Raw genomic sequence first — 26,556 nt, 5'->3', positions numbered from 1 at the left:
TGGTGTCAGGTTCAGTCAGACTTTGCTGTTAATGCCATGTTGCAAGAGGAGATTCAGCCCTTTTTGAGCCATGGATTAACTTATTTTATTGCGTGTCAAAGAGAAGCAGAATTCGGGAGCAATTATGCTGATGGCGGCCCCACCCACCCAACACCCTCCTCCCGGCCTCTGCCAAGATGACTCAGCCCAAATTATCCTGCTAATTGTATCAACCTGTGTGGACTCCCAGCTGAGGCCCTCCTTCCCCCAAACAAGTATTACTGGATCCTGGAGGGCTGCAGGCAGGTGGAGAGAGCCCCTCTCTCTGAAATGGACTTTGGACTTTCAGGCCCTTCCACCATTCCTCATAAACCCAGTTCCCACTGCCCGCCCTCCTCTGCACGCATGCCCTGTTGTTGATGACATTTTTGAAAGTTCCTGCTTGGAACAGAGAATCTCTTTCTTTGGGCATCCCTGTTTCTCTCTCTACCCCTGGCCTTGCCCTGTGCTTGTTGACCTGCCTGGGGAAGGAGAGGTATTGAATTTGAAGTCCCATGAGAAAAGGAACTATCTTGCTTTGACATCTGAATCCCACCCAGCCGAGTTTATGGCACAGAGAAGCTCTTTAAGACAAGTGGGTTGAATAAAAGAGAAGAAAGGAAAAAGAACCAAAGAACTTTGGTTATGGAAGAGAAAACAAGGCCGCCAAGGAAGGGGATGCTATGGCTGAATCAAACTCCTGTAGTGAGAATAAGCAGACAGCAAAACAAAATGGATACAACAGCAAGAACAAGCAGACATACCAATGTTCCATGCAAATCAGGGGATCAATAGAATCTCACAGGGAGAGAGGAGAATGCACTAAGTGGTGGATTTTCACGTTTAGGGTTCAATAAAGGATCTTTTGTTGGCTGAGAAAATGCTCCTAGTATATCGGTTTTATGAATGCAGGAGTCCCATGAATTGAACAGATATTTATTAAAGACCCACTGAGAAGGTAGACTGAGGCTCCAGGGACCCAGGCCCAGGCTGTGCCACCATAGGCTGGGAGATGCTGGGAGCCTGATTTACTTACTATTAATTGGCAGATGCACAGGGATGAACTGATTCCCTCAAGGACACTCATCTGTGAGCAGCTCAGTATCATCATCAGTCTAGACAGACCCTCCCCCCCAGTCTGTTCCCTCCTTGCTACCATAGACATGGGCATAACGTATTTAATGTAATTTCAAACTTCCAGGATGCTTGCCACCCCTTTACGGACATTGCCTTGGGCAGGTGGTTTTAAAATGAATGTAAGTGATAACGTCCTCTGTGGTTCATTTGCAATTTTCTTTTCTTTGTCAGTATAAATTTTCAAGGTTCATCCTTGCCCACTCCTTTTAGCTACTATATAATACTCCATTTTATGAACAGCCCTTATTTTATCTGTCCGTTCCCCCACAATGTAAGTTATTTCTAACCCTACCCTACCAGACACCTCATTTCCTTTTATGAAAATGAGGTGCCACAGATGACTTCCAGGTTTCCACAAGCTGGCTGCCTAAAATGCAGAACTCACCCCCAGGAAGCTCACAGTCTGGTTGGAAAAGTCACGATTTGTACAAACGAGGGATTTCACTACTTGGCTGAACTGGGCGCCAAATACATGTCTTAATTTTCGTCTCTGTTTTTGGCCCCTCTCCCCCTGAGGATGCTTTGCAGAGCGCCTGGCACTCCTGAGTGAGGCCAGTGAGTGATCTGGCATGCGGGATGGGGGTGGCGGGGGAGGGGGAGGGGTGCAGCTCCACTGATTCCGTAAGGGGGCCCAGTCTCGTCCATCAATAGCAGCCCGAGCTGGGCAGCTTCCTGCCCCAGACCAGCAGGACGCACCTCACGTCACGCAGCAGGAATCCTCTCGCTGTTATTTATGTTGGCTGCAAAATCCAGGAAATCGCCACTGGATATATAGCCCAGTGTCTCAGGATTAAATCTTGTTAGCATGAATCTCATTCCCCAGTACTCCCCTGTGATCCAGACCATGGGGCCCACCCGATGGTGCATCCAGGTTGTTGTTACGGGGAAAAAGAAAGAAACCAGAGCCCACTTCGGGGAAGCTCAGAATCAGATCTATGGGCTGGTGGAAACACTGCCATATGCTTAATTGTACTCCAATTACACAGATTCCTCCAGAATCGCTGCTCTGGGGTGGAGAGACGCTAATGGCCATCATTAAATTTGGACAGCCCTGATCGGTTATACTGTGATCTTTGTGTCTACCATGTGGTTCACTGAGAGTCACCAGCCTCCTCTCACATGGGAGAAACGCCAGAGTTACTCATTTGCAAATGCTTACTGAGCACCTAGTACAGATCACACAGGGTTCCAGGCATGGAGGGCAGCGCGAAATTGGCTCTCATGGAACTTCTAGTCCAGTGGGAAGAGACAAGCAACACACACACACAACACATACCATGCAGGTAGTGATAAGTGCTATGAAGGATAAAGAGCTATGACAGATGCGGGGAGGCCTGTTTTGTATAAGGTGGCCTGGGAAGGCCCTCCTGGACATTAGAGCATCTGAGTGAGGCAGGAGAGGGAACTGGGAGGGGCTCTGGTGGAAGTGTTCCAGACAGTGGGAGCAGCCAGTGCAAAGGCCCTGGAGGGGACTCGCCTGTTGTTTTGGAGAACTGGCCCGCAGGAGGCCAGTGTGGCTGGAGTGGAGCGAGGGAGAGGAGGAGCAGGGGCTGGTAGGGACAGAGAGGCGTCTAGTGGGTCACTGTCAGCTACGCAGGGGCACTCTGAGCAGAGGGGGGCACAACTTGTTTGATACTTAAAAGAACCACTCTGGCTTCTCTATGGGAAGAGAAGGGGCCAGTTAGGAAGGTCTTGAGCAACAGTCCAGGGAGAGAAGATGGTGGCTGGGCTGGGTTACGGTCGTTGTGGGTGTGGTGAGAAGGGTCGGAGTCTGGATGCGCGTTCAAGGTGGAGCCCATAGGAACCAATGCAGGGATGTGGGGTGGGAGAGGCGCACTTGACCCAGTCGGCGGGGACGTGGGGGGCTGGGAGGGGGGAGATGGAGGGGGGTGTGGAGGCACATCTGCTCAGCTGTGCCCCGGGCTCCCTCCACTGCAGCCTGTCACTGGGCTTTGCTTTATCCACTTGAACAAGCATGCTGACAGCCACCAAGCCCAGTGGGTTCAAGCCAGCGGGCGTGACCCCTGTTAAGGTGATCCCTGGGCTCCCTTTTACCTTCGCAGACTCTACTCCTCGTGTGCACTCCCTCTTACCAACGGGATTATCATGAACAGGGTTTGGGACTAGGACCCTGGGTCAACCTCAGTGTTTTCACAGACACGTAAAACCCATACAAATAATCCTTTATGTTGCACCCACTTTAAAGCCATAACCAGCGAAGAGTCTTTCCATCTTTATTGAAAAGACAAGGAAACTACATTAGGAAGCAGCAGGATCTGCTGCCTGAGGCAACTCAGTTAAGCTGGAGGTTGCACTCCGGTGATGGGGAGACCGCCATCACCTGGCTGAGCCCTGTCCAGGCTGAGGGGTGAAGGATTGTGATGCTGGGATCCTGCCAGGGCCAGACACTGGCTCCTACTCCTTCCCCTCAGCTTAGCATGTTTTCTGGGCTCCCTGATCCCCACTGCTCAGCCTGGAGACCTCACACTTGAGTCCGTCTTCGTGCACAGCTGTGATTATTTGAGGAGCTGCAGACTTTAAACATTTGAAAGCACTAAGGGATGCTAGGCTTTGATAATCAGGTACATGGCATATGGCCTCTTGTTCTCTCTGCCTGCAGAAGCTCCCATGACGATTAAGGAAGAAAACAATTCTGTCTTAGGACGTTCACGGTTCCAGTCCATTCCATTTTAGAATTTCTTAGATCTAATTGCTTATTTGTTCCATCTTGGAACGTTCAAGGTTTTCACTCCCTTAAAAAAATATCCTAGATCCAATTCCTGCTCTACTAGAATTTCCTTGATCTAATTTCTAATTGAGTCCACCCTAGAACTTTGGAAAAGTACGTGGGAAACAGGTCTGGGTCACTTTCCCCGGCATGGATATTTGCTTGTATCCAATTATTTCTTCCGTCGGTCTGTTCTGAGTGTCGACTGTGGGCCAGACACAGAGCTGGGAACTGAAGGCAAAAGCGAACTGGGCTGATCCCTTCCCTTGAGGATCTCACAGTGAGGGAATCAAACACTCTACCAAAGAAAGTGATGAGGGTATCGTGTGCTACATTCATGCAAAGTGAGAGAACACGGGCCCTGAGGGTACCTGTGGTTCCAAGCTTCTCAGAATCACCCATGGGAACTGATCAAAACTAGATCCCTAGGCCTGAGCCCTCAGAGGTTCTCATTCTGGGGTCTGGGGTAGGGCCCAAGTAGGGTGACCAACCGTCCTGGTTTGCCCAGATCTGGTGGGGTTTTCCAGGACACAGGACTCTCAGTGCTAAAACTAGGATAGTACTGAGCAAACTGGGACAGTTTCTCTCCCTCAACCCAGGCGTGTGCATTTTTAACATCCTCTGGTAATTCAAATGTAGGTGGTTCCCAGGGACCTGGGCGGGTACAGAGAGGAGGCCCTGAGTCCCAGTCTTCCCCAGGGTAGATGGGGAAACATGGCTGGGCTGGGAAGTCCAGGGTGAGTTTGCAAGGGCAAGGTGGCTGGCGGGGGTGCGTAATCTCGGCAGATCAGGCAGTCAAGACTCCCGGGAGTGGAAACACAATTGAGACTTAAGCCCCCGAATCTGCTGACCTAGATCTCTTTCAGAGCATCCCATCCCCCGGCGTGGCGGGCCAGTGTGGGCAGAAATAAAAGTAAAAACGGATTGATTAACCCAACCGGGTGGAGATGTCCAAGCTTGTTGATACCACTGGGCCAAACTTCCCAGCAGCCCCCAGCTGGGCACAGCTGAGCTACGGCTTCCGTGAGCGGCAGGATATTTGGAATCAAGGCTCAACCTTGAAGAAGTATTAATGAAAATGTCACAGGCACGAAAGTCAAAGCAGATGTGAAGCCGGCTACATGGGCAGACATAGCTGATAAGAAACAGCCCAGGAGAGAACAAAATCTCTTGAGATTAGGTCACGGGCAGACCAGGAAAAAAAAAAAAAATGACATCAGGGGTCCCCCATGAAAACTCAGAGGAACACTGTCGCTCCTGTGGACAAGCCAACATTTTTTGTGCTGCTGCGTTATATACTGACATCCCGACGGGGCAGCGTTTGGAGGCTTCCACATCAGCAAATAAATATTACGTCTCCATCTTCAGCTAAGCAGAGCTGTGGTGCATTCCTATTACTTCATGTGGATTAACCATCTGGAAGTTGAATCAAGCCACAGAGTAAAGAATGGGATCCAATTTTGCATTCACCAAAATAAGCCGTACTAGTCTCAATTTATGGCAGATGGTTATGCAGTCTCAGCGGGCCAAAAAATCTCTCTGCAAAAGAATAAAGTTTATGCCAATTACTGTAATAGGAACCAGCACAACAACTGTGTGGGTTGACTAAGATCGCAGATATCGCTGTACAGCTCATAAACCGCAGGGGGCTGCGGGAACGATGGGACCCAGTTAATTCATTAAGATAACGCGAGAGAAATGAGGAGCAGAGTTTAGTCATAAAACAGAAATATTTCCTCGCAAATGATGGGAGGGGAGCGAAGTGGGGTGGCTGTTACTGGGATGTGGCCTCGGTTGGGCTGCAGGCAGGGTCAGGGAAATGGTTAACAGGTAATGATGGAGAGAGACTGCCTGCTGCTCGGCGGGAAAGGCGTGGGAGGAGAGGGGTTAAATTTGGGGCTTCTCGGCTCCATTCATTCAAAACAGATCTGTGGAGTGTGGATGACTCCGAGGCAGGCCCTGAGCCTACGCTGGCGGGTGCCGCTAGTGCTCCTGGTACCTGCCTTTATGGCGCTCCCGGCTTGGCTGAGATGGCAGCACCCAGTAGGGATGCTGGTCTATTCGAGAGGTCAGGGGAGGCATCTTGGAGGATGGGGCCCCTGGGCTGAGGTTGAAGGATGAACAGGGGAGGGAAGGGGGCTCCAGGCCTAGAGGGCACCATGGGCTTTGGTCTCAGAACCTGGAATGAGGCACATGTGGCTGAAGCCTGGAGGTGAGGGTGAGGATGGAGAGGGTTCCGGGCCAACACACAGCAAGGAGGTTGGTCTCTGTCCTGGAAGCAAAGATGGAATGACCTGACCCACCTGCTTTGGGAGAGAGGCCTTGACTGCAGGAAGTGCAGCCTCTTTTTAGCCGAGGACAGCTTCTTGACCTATGGGAAGTGTGAGAACTTCCTGTTCCCCAGGATGGTGTCAGGGTGAACCTGTGAGCTGGAGCAGAGGAGGCCTGGGTGGAGAAGGGATTTGCTCCGTCCTTGATGAGTCACCCCACCTGAGGAAAGCACTTCCAGGCCCTCCTGGCCAGCACCTCCTCGGGCTGGAGAGAGAGAGGCAGTTAGTTAGTTTGGGGCACATCAGGCTACAAAACAAGTCTGTTTCCTATACAATTTGGGTTCAGTTTATTTATTTGTTTTTAAGTGAAAGCTGTTGGCTTCAAGAATCTTGACATTTGGGGCTAAAAATAAGGTGACCAATGGTCTTAATTTGCCCAGGACTGTTTTGGTTGTAGCACCCAAAGTTCCATCCTGGGCGAACCAGGATGGCTGGTCACCCTAGCTGATTAGTAGACCAACTCAGGGGCAAATCCAGTGCTGGAGAGATTTTCACACACTACTTACACATTTGTGTCTCCTGGCCACGTTCCATGTTGCTATTGTTACCCCAACCTTCACTGGCAGGACAGTGAGGCTCAGAGGGGCCAAGACTTATTTGCTGGCCCGTTGCTCAGTAAGTGGACGTGGCAGGCTTGGAATGCAGGCGGCGGATGGCAAAGCCCCCATGTCCAGCGGGGCCTCTCCGGGAGAGTCAGCGGCAGTGACCATTAGTAAACCCCATGGCAGTGGTCATGGTTGCCGACCTCCACATTCTCTCGTGGGTTGACAAGGAAGGGATGGAGCTCTTTGCAAGCAACAGTAATCCCACTGTTCTCCTGGCTAGAGGACTCTTCCGTACTCACTCTCAGGCCTGAGCAAACACAGGGGCTGCATCTCAGCCTGGTGGCCCAGAGCCAGAGCTGGGTCAGGCTGTCCCCAGTCTCCGATGGAGCCTCCCCACCCCATGGGTGGCAAGCAGGATGGAGAGGGCCAACTAGGGGAGTGAATTCCAGGGCAAATGAGAGAAGCTCCTGCCTAAGGCCTGGCACTAGCATATGTGGGGAGCTTGCCAGCCAGAATGCAGGCACTGACCTCAGTCACACAAGTGGAAAATCTGAGCCTGTTGGGTTGGGAGGTGCCAGGAGGAATCGTGAAATCCCCCCCGACGGCTTTCTGGCACGCACCTGGGAAGAGCAGTGAGCTCATGGGCCACCAGATGCTGAACTGAAAATTCTTATCCCCAGTGATACAAGGCACGACTGGGCATTCACATATGGGGAAGTGCTCTCAAGGTCTCGTGCGTTACAAAAATAGTTTCAAGGAAGAGTCTCTTGTAAAGTGAAATACTGGGGACAATTCTTGGAGGAAAAAACTACCCACAAGCCCGCAAAGCTAACAAAACAACCCTGGCGGCTCCCCTCCAGGTAGTCACAGGCCTCGAGATTTCCTGCAGCTGAAGAGTGATTGCAGTTCTTCTGATTTCTCACCTCAATGGAACAGACGTTGTGTTTCTACATACATCAGAATCATCACTAAACCTTTCCCCGCAAGGGGTTTGAGGGAACTTACCTAGCAGTCGTGGACACAGGAGAACCACAAACCCTCAAATTTCACAGCACCGTCACAGAATTCAAGTATGAGGGGTGGCAAGGGGGACTGGGTGGGTGGGGGTGGAGTGATGCCAGGAAGCCTGCCTAAAGAGGTTGCCTCAGTTGCACATAAAATGCAACATGGGAGTTTCCTGACACCAAGACTGAGGGGGAAATTCAACACTGTTGAGGAAGTTTTCTTGGCTCTGAGCTCTGGGAAGAATCGGTCATGGAATTTTGCTCCTAAGTGGTGGTTAAGAACACAGAGTGTCCTCAGTAGAATTTTTATCGTGATGGCTGCTCCTTACGTTGGCCTTAGTATATGCCACAGGCATGGAAACTTGCAGCTGTCAGACACAGGGAGACGGGACGATGGGCAGTGGTTGTGCGTGACTCCGGAAAGGTCCCTGGATTATATCCCTGGCTCCCCTGCTTTCTGTAATAATACCTAGCAAAACTACACTTACCTGGGTCTCAGTTTCCTCATCTGTAAAAAGGGGTGATAACAGCACCTACTTCATAGCGTGGTAGTGAAGATTAAAGGAGGCCATTTACGTGTTGTGCTTATTAGAACGATGCCTGACATACACTACTAAGTGTTGGCCGCTTTGGCCGGAAAGAATCTAAAGTAGAGCTCGGAAAACTAGGGCCCTGGGGCTAAACCCAGCCCACCACCTGTTGGTGTAAATGAAGTCTTATTGGAACACAGCCCCACCCATTCATTTACACAACATCTGAGGCTGCTTTTAAGCTACAAAGGCAGAGTTGAGTAGCTGCAACAGAAACTGTATGGCCCACAAAGCCCCAAATATTTACTATATGGCCCTTTATAGAAAAAGTTTGCCACCCTCTGATCTAAATGAACGAATGGCTGTTCTGGGCTTGGTCCTAAGCCTCCCTCCAGACTTACTTGAGAGAAGTCTCAGCCTACACAGTGTCTCTCTGGGAACATTTCTGGAGTGACGGCTACGGAACACCCTGGATGGGAAGCACTCACAGCACCTCTTGGCAAGCTGAGTCGTTTCAGGCCTTCCAGGGCCATGGGAAAGTCGAGGCGGCTCTGAGAGAACATGCCATCAGTATTCCAGGCTGCAGGGAGCCGGCGTGCAACGGGATGCCCAGAGGCGAGGCTTTTGTTTAGCACATACATTAATAAACACCGTAAGCCACTCCTCCGTTCCACTTCATGAAGCTCCCTCAGTCTGGAGTGCAAGGCAATTCTGCTATCGGCTGATTAGCAGGTGGTGTCAGAATATATAAGGGATCAACGAGGCGGAGACATGTCAGTGCTTTACTGCTTCTCAGAAATCCAAGGAGTAAACAGATCCGACCCAAAGTTGAGTGTCACTGACTCAGGGAAACTCCGGGCTGCTTTTCTAGGCAAAGGCCTAACCTTACCATGCCCAGTCAGGAGCCACGGAGCCGAGCTCAGGTTAACACGTTGGCAGTGGTATCTAAGGAGCCAGATTTTAACTGTGGAAAATGTATAGGGCATCTGTGAGCTTTCCCGTGAGAATAGCATTTTAGTTTAACAGCCACAGATGGTATTTTCTGGACAGCAGACATACAGCGATATAAAATATGCCAGTCGAGAAGAGTTTAGCTAACCAGCATTATCTTCATTGTATTTTATACATCAACAGCTTTTGTTAGCACACCACAGCTCTACCCTTCAACTTCCGGTTGGGTATTGGCTGGGAATCAGATGGCAAACAGCAGCAACTGTCTTCCTCAGCTTGGAGCCTTTCTAGGGACAGCATCCATGCCGGGGCAGCGGAAATCTGCTCAGTCCCTTTCACCCATCCAACGGCCATGAGGTGGATGAACGTCACTGGCTCCACTTTACAGACAGCAGAGTGAGGCTCTCGCTGGTCACTGGCCTTGACTGCACTGGTCTCTTGGGCCTCACGGAGCCATGCAGGTGTTCAAGCAGGGGTGTAGCACCATCAGGGGCGTTCCAGAAAGTCACCTCTGGCAGAGACTGATTAAGGCTTTCCATGCTCTAGACCAGGTCTTGGCAGCTACGGCCTCACCAGCCAAATCTGGCCCACTGCCTGTTTGTGTAAATAAAGTTTTATCGGAACAGACACACTTACTTTACATATTGTCTACAGCCGTTTTTGCATTGCAAGGGCAGAGTTGAACAGCTGTGACAGACCATGTGGTCTGTAAAGCCTAACATATTTACTGTGTTTGCGGACCCCTGCCCTAGATAAGAGGACAACCCATCGGAGCATGGCTTGGACCAGGATATTCAAGAGGAGCAGGATTTCACAAGCGTTTGGGGGCCCTTTTAAGACTCGGTGGCCAGCTAGGATTTCTAGCTTGGGCAGCACAGCCAGTGACACAGTTAACTGATGGGAGAAAGAAGTACAGTTAGGGGAAAGAGGAAAGACTTAAGAGTTTGGTCTTAGACTTCTTCAGTTTGAAGAGTCTACCAAAGCTCCTGTTAATGTCTGGAAAAGTGAGGAGGGAATGCGGACCTGGAGCTCCCTCGTCTGTTCTCTCAACGTACTTAGTAGTACCCTGAGCTACCAGAACTGCTACCTCCTGCTGCAGCTGGCTGTCAGGATTTGATTCTCTGAGGGCAGAAATCTGATCTTACTGAATTTTTCATCATACTCCCCTCCACTCTAACCCCAGGACTCAAAGGGGGCCTTGCACAGCATAGGCAGGAATCTGTTGTGGACAAAAGGATCAGTTTCAGAGTCAAACTTTCCATCGGGAGAGGTGATTCTGGGGTACAACTGTGACTCCTGCCCATGAGGAGTTCCTGAGCTCACTTGGGAAGCAAAACATACAGATGTATTAACCAAGGCGGCAGTCTGTTAAGAGCCAAGGGAGGGGTGTAGACTGCTAGAGGTCACTCCAGGTTAAGAAAGGCTGCCCTGGGCTTTGAAGAATGGGCAGGAGTCTGATTACTTGGAGAGAAGGTCTTCTCGATGATCTTCCAGGAGCAGGAATTCTCTAAGCTCTCTCCCTGGCCTTTGAAAACGGGGCACACTGAACCCAAGCCATAGAAAGGCAACTGGTGGGCAACGGTATTTTTAAAGGCTCCCCCCATGATTCTAAGTGGAGCCAATGTTGAGAACCTCTGATTGACACATGCTGAATTTTTTTTGAACCAGTAGCCCTAGCATAACAGAACACTCAAAATTTTCTACTTTCCCTAATCCAATCTGGTTTAAGAACTGGTTTTGAAGGGATCGCTGTTGTTTAATATTTCCAAGTCAGAAGACATAACCCCAAGTGATGCTGGCAGGGTTCCTAGGAAGCACACCCTGTAGATGCTCCAGGGTCAGTAGGACGACCTTTAACCTATCCCCCAGCACCTTCCCTCCCTCCCTCCAGTCACGTGAGGTCCCAAACTCTAAAGCTGACGGTGAGGGCAGCATTGAAAAAAATCGAATTTTGGACTCACTGAACTCTACCTCCTAACATTCAGTGGCTCTCAATGGTATCAGGTGTGAGGGTCTAACAACAGTCAGAACATTCTCCTTCCAAATCGTCAGGAACAGGGAATTCTATGCCGACCTCTTGTCAACTCGACTGCTGAGGGGAAATGGACAAAACAACTGTTAATAAATGTCTCTTACTTCCTCAGAGACAAGATCTGAGGGGGAGGTGGGGCTGTGAAACTTTACAGCTTAGCCAGTTGAAAAGGGGAGAGAAAAGTGAGCTATTTAAAAGCCAGGTGTTAGGTCCACAGTGATTTTTAGATCAACCAGGAGGCAGTTTGGTAAATGGATAGAACAGGAGGGGAGAAATCACACTGAAGAGGACACAACACATGCTAGAGGATACAGTGCCTCAGCCGACCCTGAACACTACAGGGTACCAGGGCCCCAGTGACAGAAAAGGAGTCCAAGACTCGGCGAGGGGCGAGGAGGGGGGCTCCAAGGGTCCCCACTGCCAAGCTGCCTTTGGCCTGGACTTTTGCTTTCTCATCTGTACGATGTGGATGACATCTTAAGATCTCTCTCCACCAATTCTCTACTGTCAAACGACTACTTAATCAGACTGAGCTGTCATCTACCTCTTAACACGCCTGTCTCCCACCCTGGACTCTGCACTGCTGCTCACTCTGGCACCTCCAGGGGACCCGAGTACTGGGCGTGGAAGAGCTCAGCTCACACTGCTGAACACACGAATGACGGTCCACGTGAATGCAAACACCCTCTGAAATAAAACACTAAGAAAATCACTTCAGAAAGCAAACACAAGAACACCCTGGAAATAAAACATTTTATTAAATCTATCCAGATACCTGGCCACCTCTCTGAAGGTTGAACCGCTCTAGAATGTAAGTTGGCACCACAAGAAAATAGTTGTTACGTGTCCAAAACTGGAAGATTTGAAGTGACCAAGTCCTAAAAGAGGAGATGTAAAACATGGCCCCAAACCAAAAAGCCACGATCTTGAAATTAGCAGAATCTAACAGCAAAATGCTTACTGAGTACTTTAAAAAATACTGTGGATTTTCCTTATTTTTCCCCTTTAAGAATAGTTTTTAAAACCCCCTGAGACTAATATATAATCCTTCTTTACTGCTCAGATTTTAAGGACAAATTAAAAAAAATTTTTTTTCCAGAGTGGTAGTGCTGCAAATTAGAGAATTCTTGAAAAAACAGCAGAGAAGTCGTCCACAGTGTTCTAAACCAGACGTGGCATCAGGGAAACAACCACTCAGGCACACAAGTGGCATTTTGTGATCAAATTTATTTTTTGTTTAAATTTCATTTACTTTGTTTTACTGTAATTTACACAAGAGACTGCCAAGTAAACTAGATATTTTACATTCACCACACATTCCCTCAAATCTCCACAGTTGTTAGAAAAACATTAAAATCCATGCGCTGGGCTCTCATTTCCGTGTGCGTCTAAGCTCCCAATGATGCTACAGACGCCAGCGAGAGTTAAGTTCATTAAAAGGAGAAGGCTAGACTCTTTATTTCGCAAAATTAGCAATAATCTTCCTGGCATCACTTTGCAGACAATGATTATGCTTTGACAAAACCTATCCTACAACGGTGCCCAGAGAGTAAACATCAGTCTTGATCCTGAGTACACAGAGGACATGTGCGACGTGGGGTCTGCAGCTGAGGATAAAGGGTATCACAGCGCAGGAGTGATCCTAAACATCCTTGTCTAAGTCACTGTGATCACTTCAGTGGGGACACAGGTCGTGGGAAAACAAGGAGCAGGGAGGGCAGGACTGTCAGCAAATCAGATTACTAATGTGATATGACCACGTAGGGGCTTGTGTGCTGTAGGAGGGACGGGAGGTTAAAGAAGATGGTTTGTGACTTGAAGGCTTCAACAATACCACTCTATTCAAGCTCCCAGGACTGACAGGAGAAAAACTGGATTTGGACAGAGAAAGATAATAAAAATCTTACCTAGCTATTGTTCCTTTCTTTAAAAAAAAAGGAAAAAAGAAAGAAAAAAGGGGCAGCAGCTTCTAACCGTCATTTTCATGATGCTTTTTCAGGATATGTTCTAATGACACCCTACTTGAGAGCACATCCCAACGGGTGGAACTGCGCTGGCCCCTGGCAGGGCCTCCTAACCATGTGCAGACAAGCCTCATGCTGCCTCTGAACCTCTTCTTATCTCAAAGGCAGCATCTCCCCCTTAAAGTATATTTCAACATGAAAAGAGCAAAATGTCATCACTATCTATATTCTACCGTGTAAGCTGTGAGGAATCTAGATCCTTTGCATAGTTTCCAAGCTGTAATTTCAGAAAGCAGTCATTTCAGAAACAAGACTCCATGGAAGTGCTGTACGTCCAATTTTTCTAAACAGCCTACAATCCTATTAATTTCTTTATCAATTTCTTTCTTTGCCTAACAGAAGCCTGCAAATTGTATAGTGTTTGTTATAAATCACAGACTGTCATTTCCATTTTTGCTAGACTTGATGTAGAAAAATACTTGAAATTCAACATACAAAAATCCAATAAAAAATGGAATTTTTTTAAAAGGATCTTTCCTTGGGGCAAACAAGTAAAAATTGGTCTGTAACTCTACTACTTACTAATAGATATTATCCAGTTTGGCTGTATGATAATGAAAATCCAGAAATAAATGATTATAAATACATTCAGAGTTACATTCCAAATTCCTTGGAATACCAAAAGATTTCTAATAAATTTTTCTGTGGGAGTCTGTTGATTATGGCACTAAAATTAAAATTTATAAGAGACTGATTTAAAAGAACAGAAAAGTAATAAAAGGCTACATATATATATATTGGTCCACAACTTGCCATTTATGAAACATACCAGCTAGTATTACACTGCAGTCAATTTGTCCATTAACGGTATTACTCTGATAATTATTAAAATCTGTTCCAGGTATATATATTGAAAATATTTTCTTTTGCATTCTTGCTGAAGATAGGTACAGTACTTTGGAGAAATTGTACTAATCCCTTCAGTATGTATGTACATATATACACTAGTGTGTGTATTTTGATCTGCAGCTCTACATGCGTTTTATATACAGCTACAGATAGACACACATATATACACACGTGGTTGGGACCTGTGCCTGTGGGCACATAACCACAAGCACACGTCTGGGAAACGTCAACACTGCGAGACATGGTCAGATTCTTCTTCACTCATCACTGGCTGCACTTGTTCCCCTTACTTGACCTTGATTACGTAACTGTAAGGAAAGCGAGACAGTGCAATGTGTTAAAATACAGAGAGACGCAAAAAATGTTAGACCGCAGCTTGTCACAAACATTCTCTTGGAAAAAAATCCTCAGTGTAACAAAACTTCTGGCAGACAATGCACCCCAACTACTGCATTTTTAACGTTTAATCTCTTGATTCTGGTCTTACTAAGGGCATAATATTTTGTTTCATCAGAGGGAAAATAAATTAGAAGCAGAAATAAATCATAGAAACTCAGAACACCTTAGTGAAAGTAATAATAAATTTTTTAAAAAATTGTAAATGAACACTAAATTTTAAGAAAAGGGCTTTGGAGGAATCCTGGCAGAGTTCATCCATTCTTATTTGGTATTTTTCTTCAGGACTGAACATTTCGTTTCTCCGGTGTTCAATAATTAAAGAGCAGGTAGCACACGTCAGGGGGCAGCCAAGAAACAGTGGGGTAAGAAGTGTGTTCTGTCTTGTCATTTGTCTCAATAAACATCATAGCTCAATATTAACAAATGACGACAGTGTACTGCCGATTTTTGTTTTTCATCCTGGTTTCAACGTGTGGGGTAGATTTTGAGGCTCTTTTTTTCCCCTCTAGGAAAATCTCTTATCTAGGCATGTAAATCTGTGTGAAAGAAATAAGACCATAGAAATATTTTACACTGTAAACAAAAAACAGTGCATTTACACATATTAAAGCTAAATATAAAGACTGAACAGTCAACATGAAGACTTCCTGATATTCAAAAATTGTCAACTAAAATGAATGATTGAGATTGGCCCTTATGGCATGGGATGAAGGATCTTTAACTTTAAATGCTTTTACATATTTCCTTACTAACCACAAATGGTCCTAAGTGAGAAATAGGTCAATTAACTGGCTATGGATGAAAACTCAGCTGGTTTCTAGGACAGTGCTGCATGATGAGTAAGCGTACTTGGCAGCTGGATTCTAAGCCATAACACTAAGAACTAACTTAGGATTACTAAATTCAACCTCTTCCACAGATAAAATTCTTACAGAATAACTCAGGTGTTCACTGTCGATGTCTGAAATATATACCTCTTACATTCTAAAAATTAAACCATACTTAATATGTTGTCTCCACTCAGCAAGTTAACTACCCATTACCAAAAAGGTATTGGTTTTTAAACATTCTTTTTACCCAGGTCTTCACTTACACAGTTTGATATTGTCTCTGACCCTACAGGGGACTCATCTAGACATCAGCAGCCGACGTGCCTCGGACGGAACCCTTCTTACGCATCTAAACGTAAAATAAAATCATGAGCTGCTGAAATCACAGACTCTAAATTGGGTTAGTAAGCAAGGGGAGAAAAAGGATCTAGAAGAGATTGTGAAGTGACCGCTGCCTATTTACAAGCATATCCACATTAAAAATGAAGTTCCAGGGCTTCCCTGGTGGCGCAGTGATTGAGAGTCCACCTGCCGATGCAGGGGACATGGGTTCGTGCCCCGGTCCGGGAAGATCCCACATGCCGCGGAGCGGCTGGGCCCGTGAGCCATGGCCGCTGAGCCTGCGCGTCCGGAGCCTGTGCTCCGCAACGGGAGAGGCCACAACATTGAGAGGCCTGCGTACCGCCAAAAAAAAAGTTCCGAGGCCCTTCTGTAGTTACCTTGATCTAAAGTAAATCTTGCAAAAGGCTTTTCTTACCACAGCACAAAAAATGTATCTATTCTCTAATCTAGGAAACAAAAGCCTGCAGACTGATGATGTGAAATTATCAAAGATAGCCAGGGTAAATGAACTGTTCACTAATACAGTGTGAGAAAATGCCCCGATGGTCTGGTTCACCTTTTCATAGTCCCTGGACCAGACAGGAAGCCATGAGGTGTGGCCACCTCTGGCTTCTGAGACCAGTGTCCCTCAAAGGAGTTCTTTACAGGAAGTTTATTAAAAAGAGGGAGGACAAAAGGAAGAACAAGCGAACACAGGAACAATGTATGAGAAACAATGGACACAAGGACAGGCATCAGAAAAGACAGGCATTCACAACAACGGCCTAGAGACAATTCAATGAGAAAATTAGAAAAGAATGGACAGAAAAGGAACACATGTAATAAACACATTTCTGAAGCTCAACCCTTCCCCCCTCTCCCGATCCCTCCTGAAGGTCCAGTTGAGAACAGGCATAACGTTGCCCTCAGTACTCCTTCAGTTGCTGGGCCTAACCCCAGTATTTCCTCTTCAGGATTACAGGCAGGGGCATTCCTCTCATGCCTAACCTCTTGAGGTGCTACGCCTTCTCTCCAGGGCCAAAACCCATTTGAAAGAAATCCAATTCTTCAGATATTTGTGAGTTGAGAATTATAACACATCACATTCTATCATCAGGTGTCAGGGAAACAGGACCTCAAGAAAAGGGGAAATTCCTCCGTGGTGAAGAGGACTTGAAAATGTTGCGCCTCTTCAGGAGGCAGGTGTTTTCTGGGTGGGCATTTTGGCCTGTGGGCATGATGCTGCCCAGACTGAGATGCTCACTAACCAACTGTTAGGACTCAGAGCAGCAGCAATGGGCTGTGGAATAAAGCACTCCCCAGTGACCTAGAACAAAATAAATGGGCTTTAACATTAAGATGATCAGCATTTAACCCTACAATCTGACGTGAAGTATTTTTGAAATATTTAACAAAGATACTGCCATGGATTCCCAGCCCTGAACCAATGACAGATTTCTACCAACTTCATGAGGGAATTTGTCAGTTTAAGCCATGTGGATACAATAATGATGCTTTCTAATAAACTGGGCTTCTGTGTAACACTTCTTACACCTTCTTTTCGAGTGCGATTCCCAACTCACAAGTAACAGGTGTGCATGGAGAAGCAGCTGAGCCTGCAGGCCCTCTGCCACAGGTGGCAGCCACAGTCACCACCTTCTGTCAGGGCTCTCCCATTGGTGCTGTGTTCAGGCACCTTGAGACTAAAAACTTGTGAGGGAAGTAAGCACTCCCCTGGGGGAAGACAAGGCCTCGGCCAAGTTCCGTCCAAGGGGTCCAGAGCCCAAACCAGGGAGGGCTCCATTCGTTACCCCTTCAGCCATCACCACTCTTCCTCATGCTATGGACGGGCCTTCAGCATAGAAATCAAAACCAAATGAAAACCTCCTTCCTGAGAGTTCGAATCAATAAATATAAGTCCATTTTCTGTTTCTTCTTGGTGCTGGCAAATCGTTTTTTGGAGATGCCAAGGCTGTACCATAAGCTTAGTGGGAATGAGTGTGTAATCCTGCTGCTTTCTTCTTGATGTTCAGCTGACACCGGCTGCTTGGAGGGGTTGGAGGCAGAGGTGGCAGCTATTACTGGAGCCTGGAGCACCTGGAAGGAGCAAAACCAGGCAAGGCAGGAGGAAAGGGACTAAGACTGGGTGGTGGTGAGGGGTGCTGCTCAGAGAAGGGAACCTGATTCTTGAGAAAGGGAAGACAAAAGTGGGAGAGAGGCATTGGAAGGAAGGTAGCAAGTACCCACGACTTACTCTTGTCCGTTTAAATATTTTGCCTGGGGCCAGCCTAAAAATAAGGGTGTAAGGGATGGTCTTCCATGCTTGCCATCCTATCACCTTACTCCCAAGATCTAGAACTCAGAGCCATACTATTAGTATGAGAAATTGAGGTCAGAGAGGCCTCTATTGTCTGCCCTGCAAACCAAACCCCAATTTATAATGTTGTCACTATGGGAAAACATGTTCCAAATCTCAAAAACTGAACTTAAAAACGTTTGGAACAAAATCCATTCATAAGCTGGAGGCTGCTTAAAGTTTACTTTATGTATAAGATAAGGTTAAAACATTTTATTGCCTTATAAAGAAAATATGTCCTGGTCCTCTCAGAAGGTTTGTATAAAGCTAATTAGAAGCAGATCTGCTGTAATCACCAAAAGTAAGCAATTTTAAACACAGATTCTTTACAGTGCTATGTGCCAGACAAATAGATTTCCTTCTGTGCCAAAGAACCTGATTTGTTGCCATTCTCCTGTGATTAAATGGAGTTCCTGCCTCACACACAGGCGTTCGTCAAACACTCCCGCCCGCCCACGGGGCTTCCCAAACTGGGACTGCTGGCAGGACTCTGGATGCCTGCATGGAAACCACAGCCTACCCTGGACATTCCTCGGGTTTACTTCCCCCATGGGGCCTTACTTCCAACAGAAAAGAAGCGCAGCCCAGAGCAAAAGCAAAACCAGACGCATGCAAGAGTAAGTCGGGGAAGAAACCACTCTGGGAGAAAGGGGGTGCTCTTGAGCTGCAGGGCCGGCTCTCTGGTGCGGGAGGAGCTGGGGTGGGCTTAACTTTGAGAAACGGCATGCAGACCTCCAGCCCAAGGATCACCTGAATTTCTGCCTAAAGCTTGTAAGAAATAAGGAGACACTGCTAGTTGTGGGATGGGAGGAGGCACTTCTGCGATCAATGACAATACTACTAGCCTTATCTTATCTACAGAATAGCGAACTAGGACTTACTGTGCTAGCATTAATAACTTACTGCGATAACAAAATGACAAAGGCAACTTGGCCTGATAAAGTGAATGCCTAAAAGGACTGCGAACCAGGCACCAGCATGGACAACCAATGCATGAAAAAGAATACAAGACCACTGAACATTTTACACGTAACGAATTCTGGATCAACAAAGTTCTAATTTACTTTCACGAAAGATGCTCAACAAAAGAGAAATCAGAATAAAAGGATATTAGTGTCTAAGAAACTGGGTTTTGAGGATATAGAGATTAAGAAATGGCTTTCAATAACACTTTTCCTAATTTTAAGTCTATACTTATTAAGCACACAGTTTTAGAAAGGGGAAAGTAGAGAATTTCCCCAGAATGGGAAGTCTTACTGTTTCTAGTTCTTTCTGAGTTTCATCTTCCATTCTCCTAATATCTTCCATTGTCAGATCAATCCACTTGTCAATCCAACAAAAAAGCTGGCGATGGAAGTTTGTAAATATCCTTTTTTCTTGCTTTTAAAACAAAGAAGAAAATGATTATAAGACGGCAAAACTCTAACATAACATATTAACTTTATGTGCCCCAATTAACCCATGAAATCTACATATTCTTGGTTTGAAAAGACCACTATTTCAATTAGTGAAAATCTTAATTCCGTCCTATTAACATTTTGTAAAACAAAATAAAAAGAAAAATCTCCCTTTGAAATGTGAAACAATCCTCCTTGCAAAAGCAGAATGATTTACCAGAAACTGAAAACAAATGTGGTGGGCATTCTGATCCAACATGAACTCCTGCTAGACCCGACTTAGTTTTACCTTTTTCTAATGTCAGTGACTAAAGGTCAACTTGATTTCTTCTGCTATAAAATCATACACTGTCATTCTTAACTTCTCTGCAATTCAAAGAAATATTGTGATGTAGAATACAACATGTACTTAAAGAAGAGAGTTCTGGGTTCTTTAGAATAAAATGTTTTCTTAAATTAAGAATTCTTATATACTCTCCATTAATTTTTCTGCTCTATTGTTACTAGGTACATACACACACACACACACACACACATATATATTTAGTGGCTTTAACATATATAATTAGTGGCTTTAATTGCTGGATTATTTAAGTTTTACTACACTTTCCCAAGAAGCGAGAAAAGTGCAATAAATAGTGAATACTTTAGTACGTTTGGACAATCGACTTAAATTTTTTTTTCCATGAACAGGATGGACTTTATCAATTACATGTGTACCTTCTATTTATCAGAACTGGATTGTTAATCTATTATTGTGATCCAAGAGGAAGAAAAGAAGCCAGTATTTACAGAGTGCCTACTGTGGCCAACAGCAAGCAGGCCCAAGAATAATGAAAGTTTCCAGCACTTTAAGATCCTTTTTTTTTTTAAACATCTTTATTGGAGTATAATTGCTTTACAATGTTGTGTTAGTTTCTGCTGTATAACAAAGTGAATCAGCTATATGTGTAACATCCTTTTTTAAAAAAAAAGTTAGAGCAGTTACAGTTTAAAAGTAGAAAAGTTACAGTGAAACTCAGATGCAACTAGTTGTGGGAAGTTCAGAGATATAACAGGGGCCTCTATATAATGATAATGGAATGAACTATTCACCCTATAGGAAAATTAAATACCAAAGAAACTTTCCATGTTCCTCACACGTTTACAACCATGTGTTTCTATGCAACTGCAATTCTCCCCTCTTTCTACGTCAAAATACTTGTGTTACTTTCAGTTGAATAAAGAAGACATAAAAAAGAGGTAATTAGAATCTGGATCCTCAGATTATGTCACCCTAGGTTCAGCGTAACTATTCTCAGTGAGGATCTCTGAAGAAGACATCCCACCAGAAGGTGGAAAGTGCACAGGGCACAGAAAGTGTGTGTCAGGAGAGACCTGTGTGCAGGGGCTATCAGCCGAGCTGGGACAGAGGAGCCTCAACATCAAGGCATGGCCTCTCCCTCCAGCCAGTGCCAGGACCCTGGGTACCCTTGGAGACATGCTGGACGTGGAAAGGGCGCTCTACAGAAGAGCTGGGCAAACCATCAGAAAAGCACTTTGCACCAAAAACCGCTATGCTTTTCTCCAAAGAAAGCCCCTTAAAACCTCTGCTGGGATCTGTTTTTGCTGTTTGTAGGCAGAAAAAGGAGGGCAGAGAGGAATTACACAGAGGGGCAATAATTTCATGTAAACGAGAAGGAAAAAGTGGCAAAAGAGAAAATATACCATTAATAGCTACTTCAACTCTTAACCTAAATTTAAGTCACCATCCTCTGAACAGACTTTACCTTCTGAATGAAGTTTTCTACTTTGCTTTGCAGTCCCCACCACTTGAATTTGATGGTCACCAGCTTATAGGCACACATCTGAGGACAGTCAGGGTTGCTTGCCAGCTCCTTCTGCATGAGGAAAATTGAAAATGGGCAATCGTGACTTAAAATTGACTGTCGTGTAACAACATCACAGACGTACATGAAGAAAATTACAATCTCATATGTGTTTAATTCAGGTATTTGGAAATTTGAAATCATTTTAGCAAAAGCAGCAGTATTCCCCTGCTGCAAACCCTCCTTCCACAGACCAAGTTACTTCCTGGCTCTACAATTTAATAGGCACAGTGCTCCGCCTCAAATTACACTATTCATATTTCAGATTAAACACCAAATTCAATTCACATCATATCAATAGTGAGCCCTTAATACGTAAAGGTTCTCATAACACCATTATCGCACTCCCACCGTGGATGTGGTGAGGTCTCATCCATTTTATTGAGCCTCAATAAAAAAACCACGAGGAAGATTAGTCGTCTTCTTGTCTTCAAACACTGGCAAGTGGAGGGGCACTGTTTTTTGTGTTTTTTTAAAAATTTATTTATTTTTATTTTTGGCTGTGTTGGGTCATCATTGCTGCGGGCCTTCTCTAGTTGCAGTGAGCAGGGGCTACTCTTCATTGCGGTGCACAGGCTTCTCATTGCGGTGGCTTCTCTTGTTGCAGAGCACGGGCTCTAGGTGCGTGGGCTTCAGTAGTTGTGGCTCGCGGGCTCTAGAGCGCAGGCGCGCAGGCTCAGTAGTTCTGGTGCACAGGCTTAGTTGCTCCGTAGCATGTGGGATCTTCCCGGACCAGGGCTCGAACCCGTGTCCCCTGCATTGGCAGGCAGATTCTTAACCACTGCACCACCAGGGAAGTCTGGGGCACTGTTTATTAACTGAGGTATTTTTCAACCGAAAGCGGGGACATTTAAAGGGATGTAGCAGCAAAAGTGGATCTATAATTATCAAGTATTTGAAGGCAAATCCCATACATCCGGACTTTAACTTCCATAAATCATTACAACTCATAGTTAAAATGTAGTAGGGAATCAAATCAAGAGTTAGGGTAAAAAAGGAAAAATATTAAAAAAAAGAGCAAGGGAGAGAGAGGGGGGACTATGTGGACAGAAAAAAACAAAATAAAATGTTCGCAATTTACTTTCATAAGAAAACATGAAAAAGCAATTAGAATTTGGATCCTTAAAACATGTCACCCTAGGCCCAGAGTATAAAAACTTACTCTGGATTTTTAGGTTCAGCATAAATAAATAAACAAGTAAATAAACAGGTAGAGAGAAGGAGAGAGAGGAGGCAGAAAAGGGAGAAGAGGAGGGAAAAAACAAATACGGCAAAGTGCTAACAACTGTCCAGTCTAGATGGAGGTGTTTACTGTTCTATTCTTTCGGTTTTTATGGCTGCTTCTGAAAATTTTCATTATAAAAACTGGGTGGGGGGGGATTGCAAGCTATAGCATTGCTGATGATTTCTGTGAAACTTAGTGCAGGCTACTGTCCTAGTAAGCACAATATACTAGCATGTTTACTTGGGGGAGAGGGGTGAGTGGTGGGGGAGGGGTGAACCAGGAACTCACCGCACACATCAGTGTCTTCACCATGGACCCACTTAGCACCACTGTTCTCCCAAGGTGGTATATGTGGGAGACCGATCCGCTCCCGAGCTGACCAAGGAGAGAGCCTGGGACGGGCCCAGAGCAAAGGCAGCCACCAACCTGCCTCTGGAGCTCCCAGTCTAGCATGGAAGGCAGGTATGGTTCAAAGAATCCCAGGTGGCAGAGGCGGACTGTAGGTATGGTCTAGGGGAAGGGCCATCCAGTAAACTCTCAGCCCCAGTTCTGGTGTAATTCCAAGAAGAAAGCTATGTCTCAGGACTGTTATAAAGACTAAATAAGGCAGAGTATGCTCCGTGCTTAGTTGGTGGGACTCGGAGCTTAAAACAGATTAGTTCTCCCTCCCTTATTCTTTCACAGAGTTGTACCTACCACCTTGAATTTGCAAAACAATTTTAAAATAAAGTTTCTCAAAAGAGTAGAAAGTTACGGGGACCCTTTTTATAAAAACTAAATTAGAGTGAAAAGATTAAGCAGCCTTTTACAAGCGTTCTTCCCTTTTTCACCACTGTTCTTAGCTTCACACAGCACTCAAATTGCAGAGCTGGCGTCAGTCACACTGTGTGCCACTATCACTTCTTGTCAGCTTGCACTCATACACACCCCCCACTTTCAGTAAGTTCGTTGTGTGTGAACAAATATTACTTCCATTCAGCCACACGTACATAAAATTTTAAAATGATGAACTTCTAGGTCTTATTCTAAAACCTCAAGATTATTCTTCATTTACACAATCATAGCAACCAGACCACATTTCCCCCCGAAACTCTCAATAATGTTCCAGTGTCAAGTGAATTCTATGATACAATATATGAAAAAATTCTATTTTGGTATTATTAATAGGACTCAAAGCCTGTAGAGTCCTGCATGACTGATCAACTTTTCTCAGAAAATGTCTTCTGTAATAACATTTCATCTTCTGAATAATGACCTGGTACATGGATTAAATCAATGAGGCAACATCACAAGCATTTAAATACGAACATTACATACAGCAGACAGTCCTTCTGTAGGTGAGTTCTATGTCAACAGAAGGACTTGGCTAGCTCAGCTCTAGTTTTCCAGTTTCCTTCCCGTTAAACAGAGTACCAATGTGAAAATTCAGCATGGATGTGTACGTGTGCACATGCGTGCACACACACATACCCATACTTTATGAACAAGTTTAATTCAGCAAGTATTAAGTGGGCACCATTTACAATCCCATTTGTGCTAGGTGGTATTAGAGGACACACATGTGGCTGGTAGAGAGGAGAGTGACTATGTATAAAAATAATGATGAAACCACTATCCTTGTACGAACAATCCCTATCAGAAGGGACACACCTCTGTTGTGGACACTGTGACCCCAGACTAAAATCACATATTTGTAACTCCCCATCCCGTCCCTGACCTGCAGACCCAGCTCTTAAGCTGGGCTCTGGTGTCTCTAAGAGCAGTCCACAGCCTTCCCCAGGATGTAGCGAGCTTCTCAGTACCCAGCCTTGTTGAAATAATGACAAGGTTGGCCTTTTACAGATCATTTTTTCAATAAGCAGTGAGCCAGAGTGGAGGTACTCTCTAATCCAATAAGTGTCACTGACATGAAAATTTCACATGAAATACAATTTGGGTGTATGTAGAATAAGGCACTTAAAACTGTGAGGTACACCTGCCAAACGGTAGTGCTAGACTCGGAGTAAGGGGACTTGGGTTGCAGTTCCCATTATGCAAAGTAACTTCCCATGTAACGTGGGCAGGATCCTTTACCTCCCCAGGCCTTAACTTCTCTGTCAGTAAAAGCAAAGGCTGGGCTCCACTAGAGCTTTTCATCTTCCACTGACGTGCCACTAAAAGCAGGGGTGAAGGAGTTGGGTGTGAGGGTTGGGGTTGGCCCAGGGCTGCAGTGGGTAAGCTCATGTCCCTGACATTCAATGGCTTGTCTTACAACTTCCTATAATTTTGCATTTTATTCTGTAATATGCTTAGGCTTAACAAAATATCCTCCTGCCCACCTACTCAGGCTGAAATTTCCTCTTGACTGAGAACCTCTGATGCACTACTGATTAGTCCTAAGATACCTTCCAGATGGAACATTCCAAGGTCCTATTAATTACGGGCTACTGAGAGCTTCGTTCTCAAACTCCAAATCATTGGACACCTTGTGCTAAATGAAAACCCTGGGTGTTTCTAAAACACCAACTCTTCAGAATTTCCCCACCATTTTATAAAAACAGCAGGATGAAGCATGGCTCTAATTAAAGAGTAAGCTAAATTTAATACACACATGCCTATACCAAACTGGGGCTCCAAGAACAAAGCACACACGCGTGACTTCAATAATTACCCAAGTTTGTTTCTCACATTCTTTCTAGTGACTTTGGCAGGCTGCTCAAACTAATTAAAGTACTACTGGTAATTTACAAAGTAACACTGGTCTATAGCATTTAGTTTAAAAACTGTAAGTGATGGGACAACAAGAACCAGTTCTCTGAGCTATCTTCCATGGATCTAAAATGTACATTGCCTCAATTTGATTTTTCTTTTCCATCCAATTTACAATTATTAAAAAAAAAACTGCAGCGAAGAATATGTAAACCAATTAAAAAAATAAACCAGTGAACAAACAGCCTGCTGCCTTTATTTCTTGGCCTAATTCTCCACAGTATCAATACTCTAGTGTGAGGTACAGAAGGTGACTAACAGAAACACAATCTCAAAGATCCCCGGGAGAAAGATGAGAACATAGAAGCTATATATTTTCATCAGCTATCATTATTAATATGTATGTGATATTTAAGGTCTCACCCCAATTCTAAAAATGACTTATGCAATTCACCTCTTAATCTGTGCTGTGGTCTTAAAACTAGTGATTAAATTAAGAAAATAGCTTTAAAAGTCTCTTTTGGGACTTCCCTGGTGGTGCAGTGGTTGAGAGTCAGCCTGCCAAAGCAGGAGACGCCGGTTCGATCCCTGGTCCAGGAGGATCCCACATGCCGCAGAGCAACTGAGCCCATGCGCCACAACTACTAGGCCTGCGCTCTAGGGCCCACGAGCCACAACTACTGAGCCTGTGCGCCTAGAGCCCATGCTCCGCAACAGGAAAAGCCACTGCATTGAGAAGCCCACGCACCGCAACAAAGAGTAGCCCCCACTCGCCACAACTGGAGAAAGCCCGGGCACATCAACGAAGACCCGACACAGCCATAAATAAATAAATAAACAGACAAACAAATAAATAAAAGTCTCTTTAATGATGACACAGAAAATAGTAAACTTGACTACATGTGGTAAACAAAAGGTAAAAGAATCCTTTTGGCATAATCTTTCTGGGGTGGGGTCTGACACTACGTAGTTAAAAAGTTTTAAAGCTGCTCGTATCCTATATATACCATATACCCTTTAACTTGATAATTCCACTTTCAGAAATGCATCCCAATTCATCAGGTAAGAAAATAACACTGTAGATTTTTTCAGAACAGCGAAACCTTGGACTTACTAAACACCCACTGAAAGAGAGTTGGTGAAATACCTCATAGTTCTTCCAAGCAATCGGCTACTATGCATACAGCCATTGAAAACCATCTTTTCAAAGAATGTGAAGAAAAAAAAATCATAATACCAATATAAATAGGTATCTATGTATAATATAAACATCTACAGCAAAATAAACTATGTGAATTAAGAAATATAACAAATAGCGGTAATT

The 26,556-nt window shown here is 45.2% G+C and overlaps 1 protein-coding gene across 2 annotated transcripts in view; it reads right to left on the bottom strand.

The window, feature by feature from the left end:
• Positions 1-12,011: 12,011 nt before the first annotated feature.
• The window catches only part of PITPNB (phosphatidylinositol transfer protein beta), a 62,386-nt gene continuing 47,841 nt past the window's right edge, over positions 12,012-26,556 (bottom strand). Inside the window, exons 9-12 of one of the 2 annotated variants that reach the window (XM_030860702.2) lie at positions 21,221-21,331; positions 19,312-19,434; positions 15,641-15,726; positions 12,012-14,456 (exon numbers count right to left, since the gene is read on the bottom strand). In XM_030860702.2, the coding sequence (XP_030716562.1) occupies positions 15,679-15,726; positions 19,312-19,434; positions 21,221-21,331 (282 nt within the window). In that variant the 3' untranslated portion in view covers positions 12,012-14,456; positions 15,641-15,678. The remainder of the gene's footprint in view (positions 14,457-15,640; positions 15,727-19,311; positions 19,435-21,220; positions 21,332-26,556) is intronic. The other variant, XM_030860701.2, reaches the window with a different exon arrangement.

This window comes from Globicephala melas, chromosome 13, assembly GCF_963455315.2.
Source record: "Globicephala melas chromosome 13, mGloMel1.2, whole genome shotgun sequence".
Classification (NCBI taxonomy): Eukaryota; Metazoa; Chordata; class Mammalia; order Artiodactyla; family Delphinidae; genus Globicephala; species Globicephala melas.
This window is presented reverse-complemented; position numbering and strand designations above follow the sequence as displayed.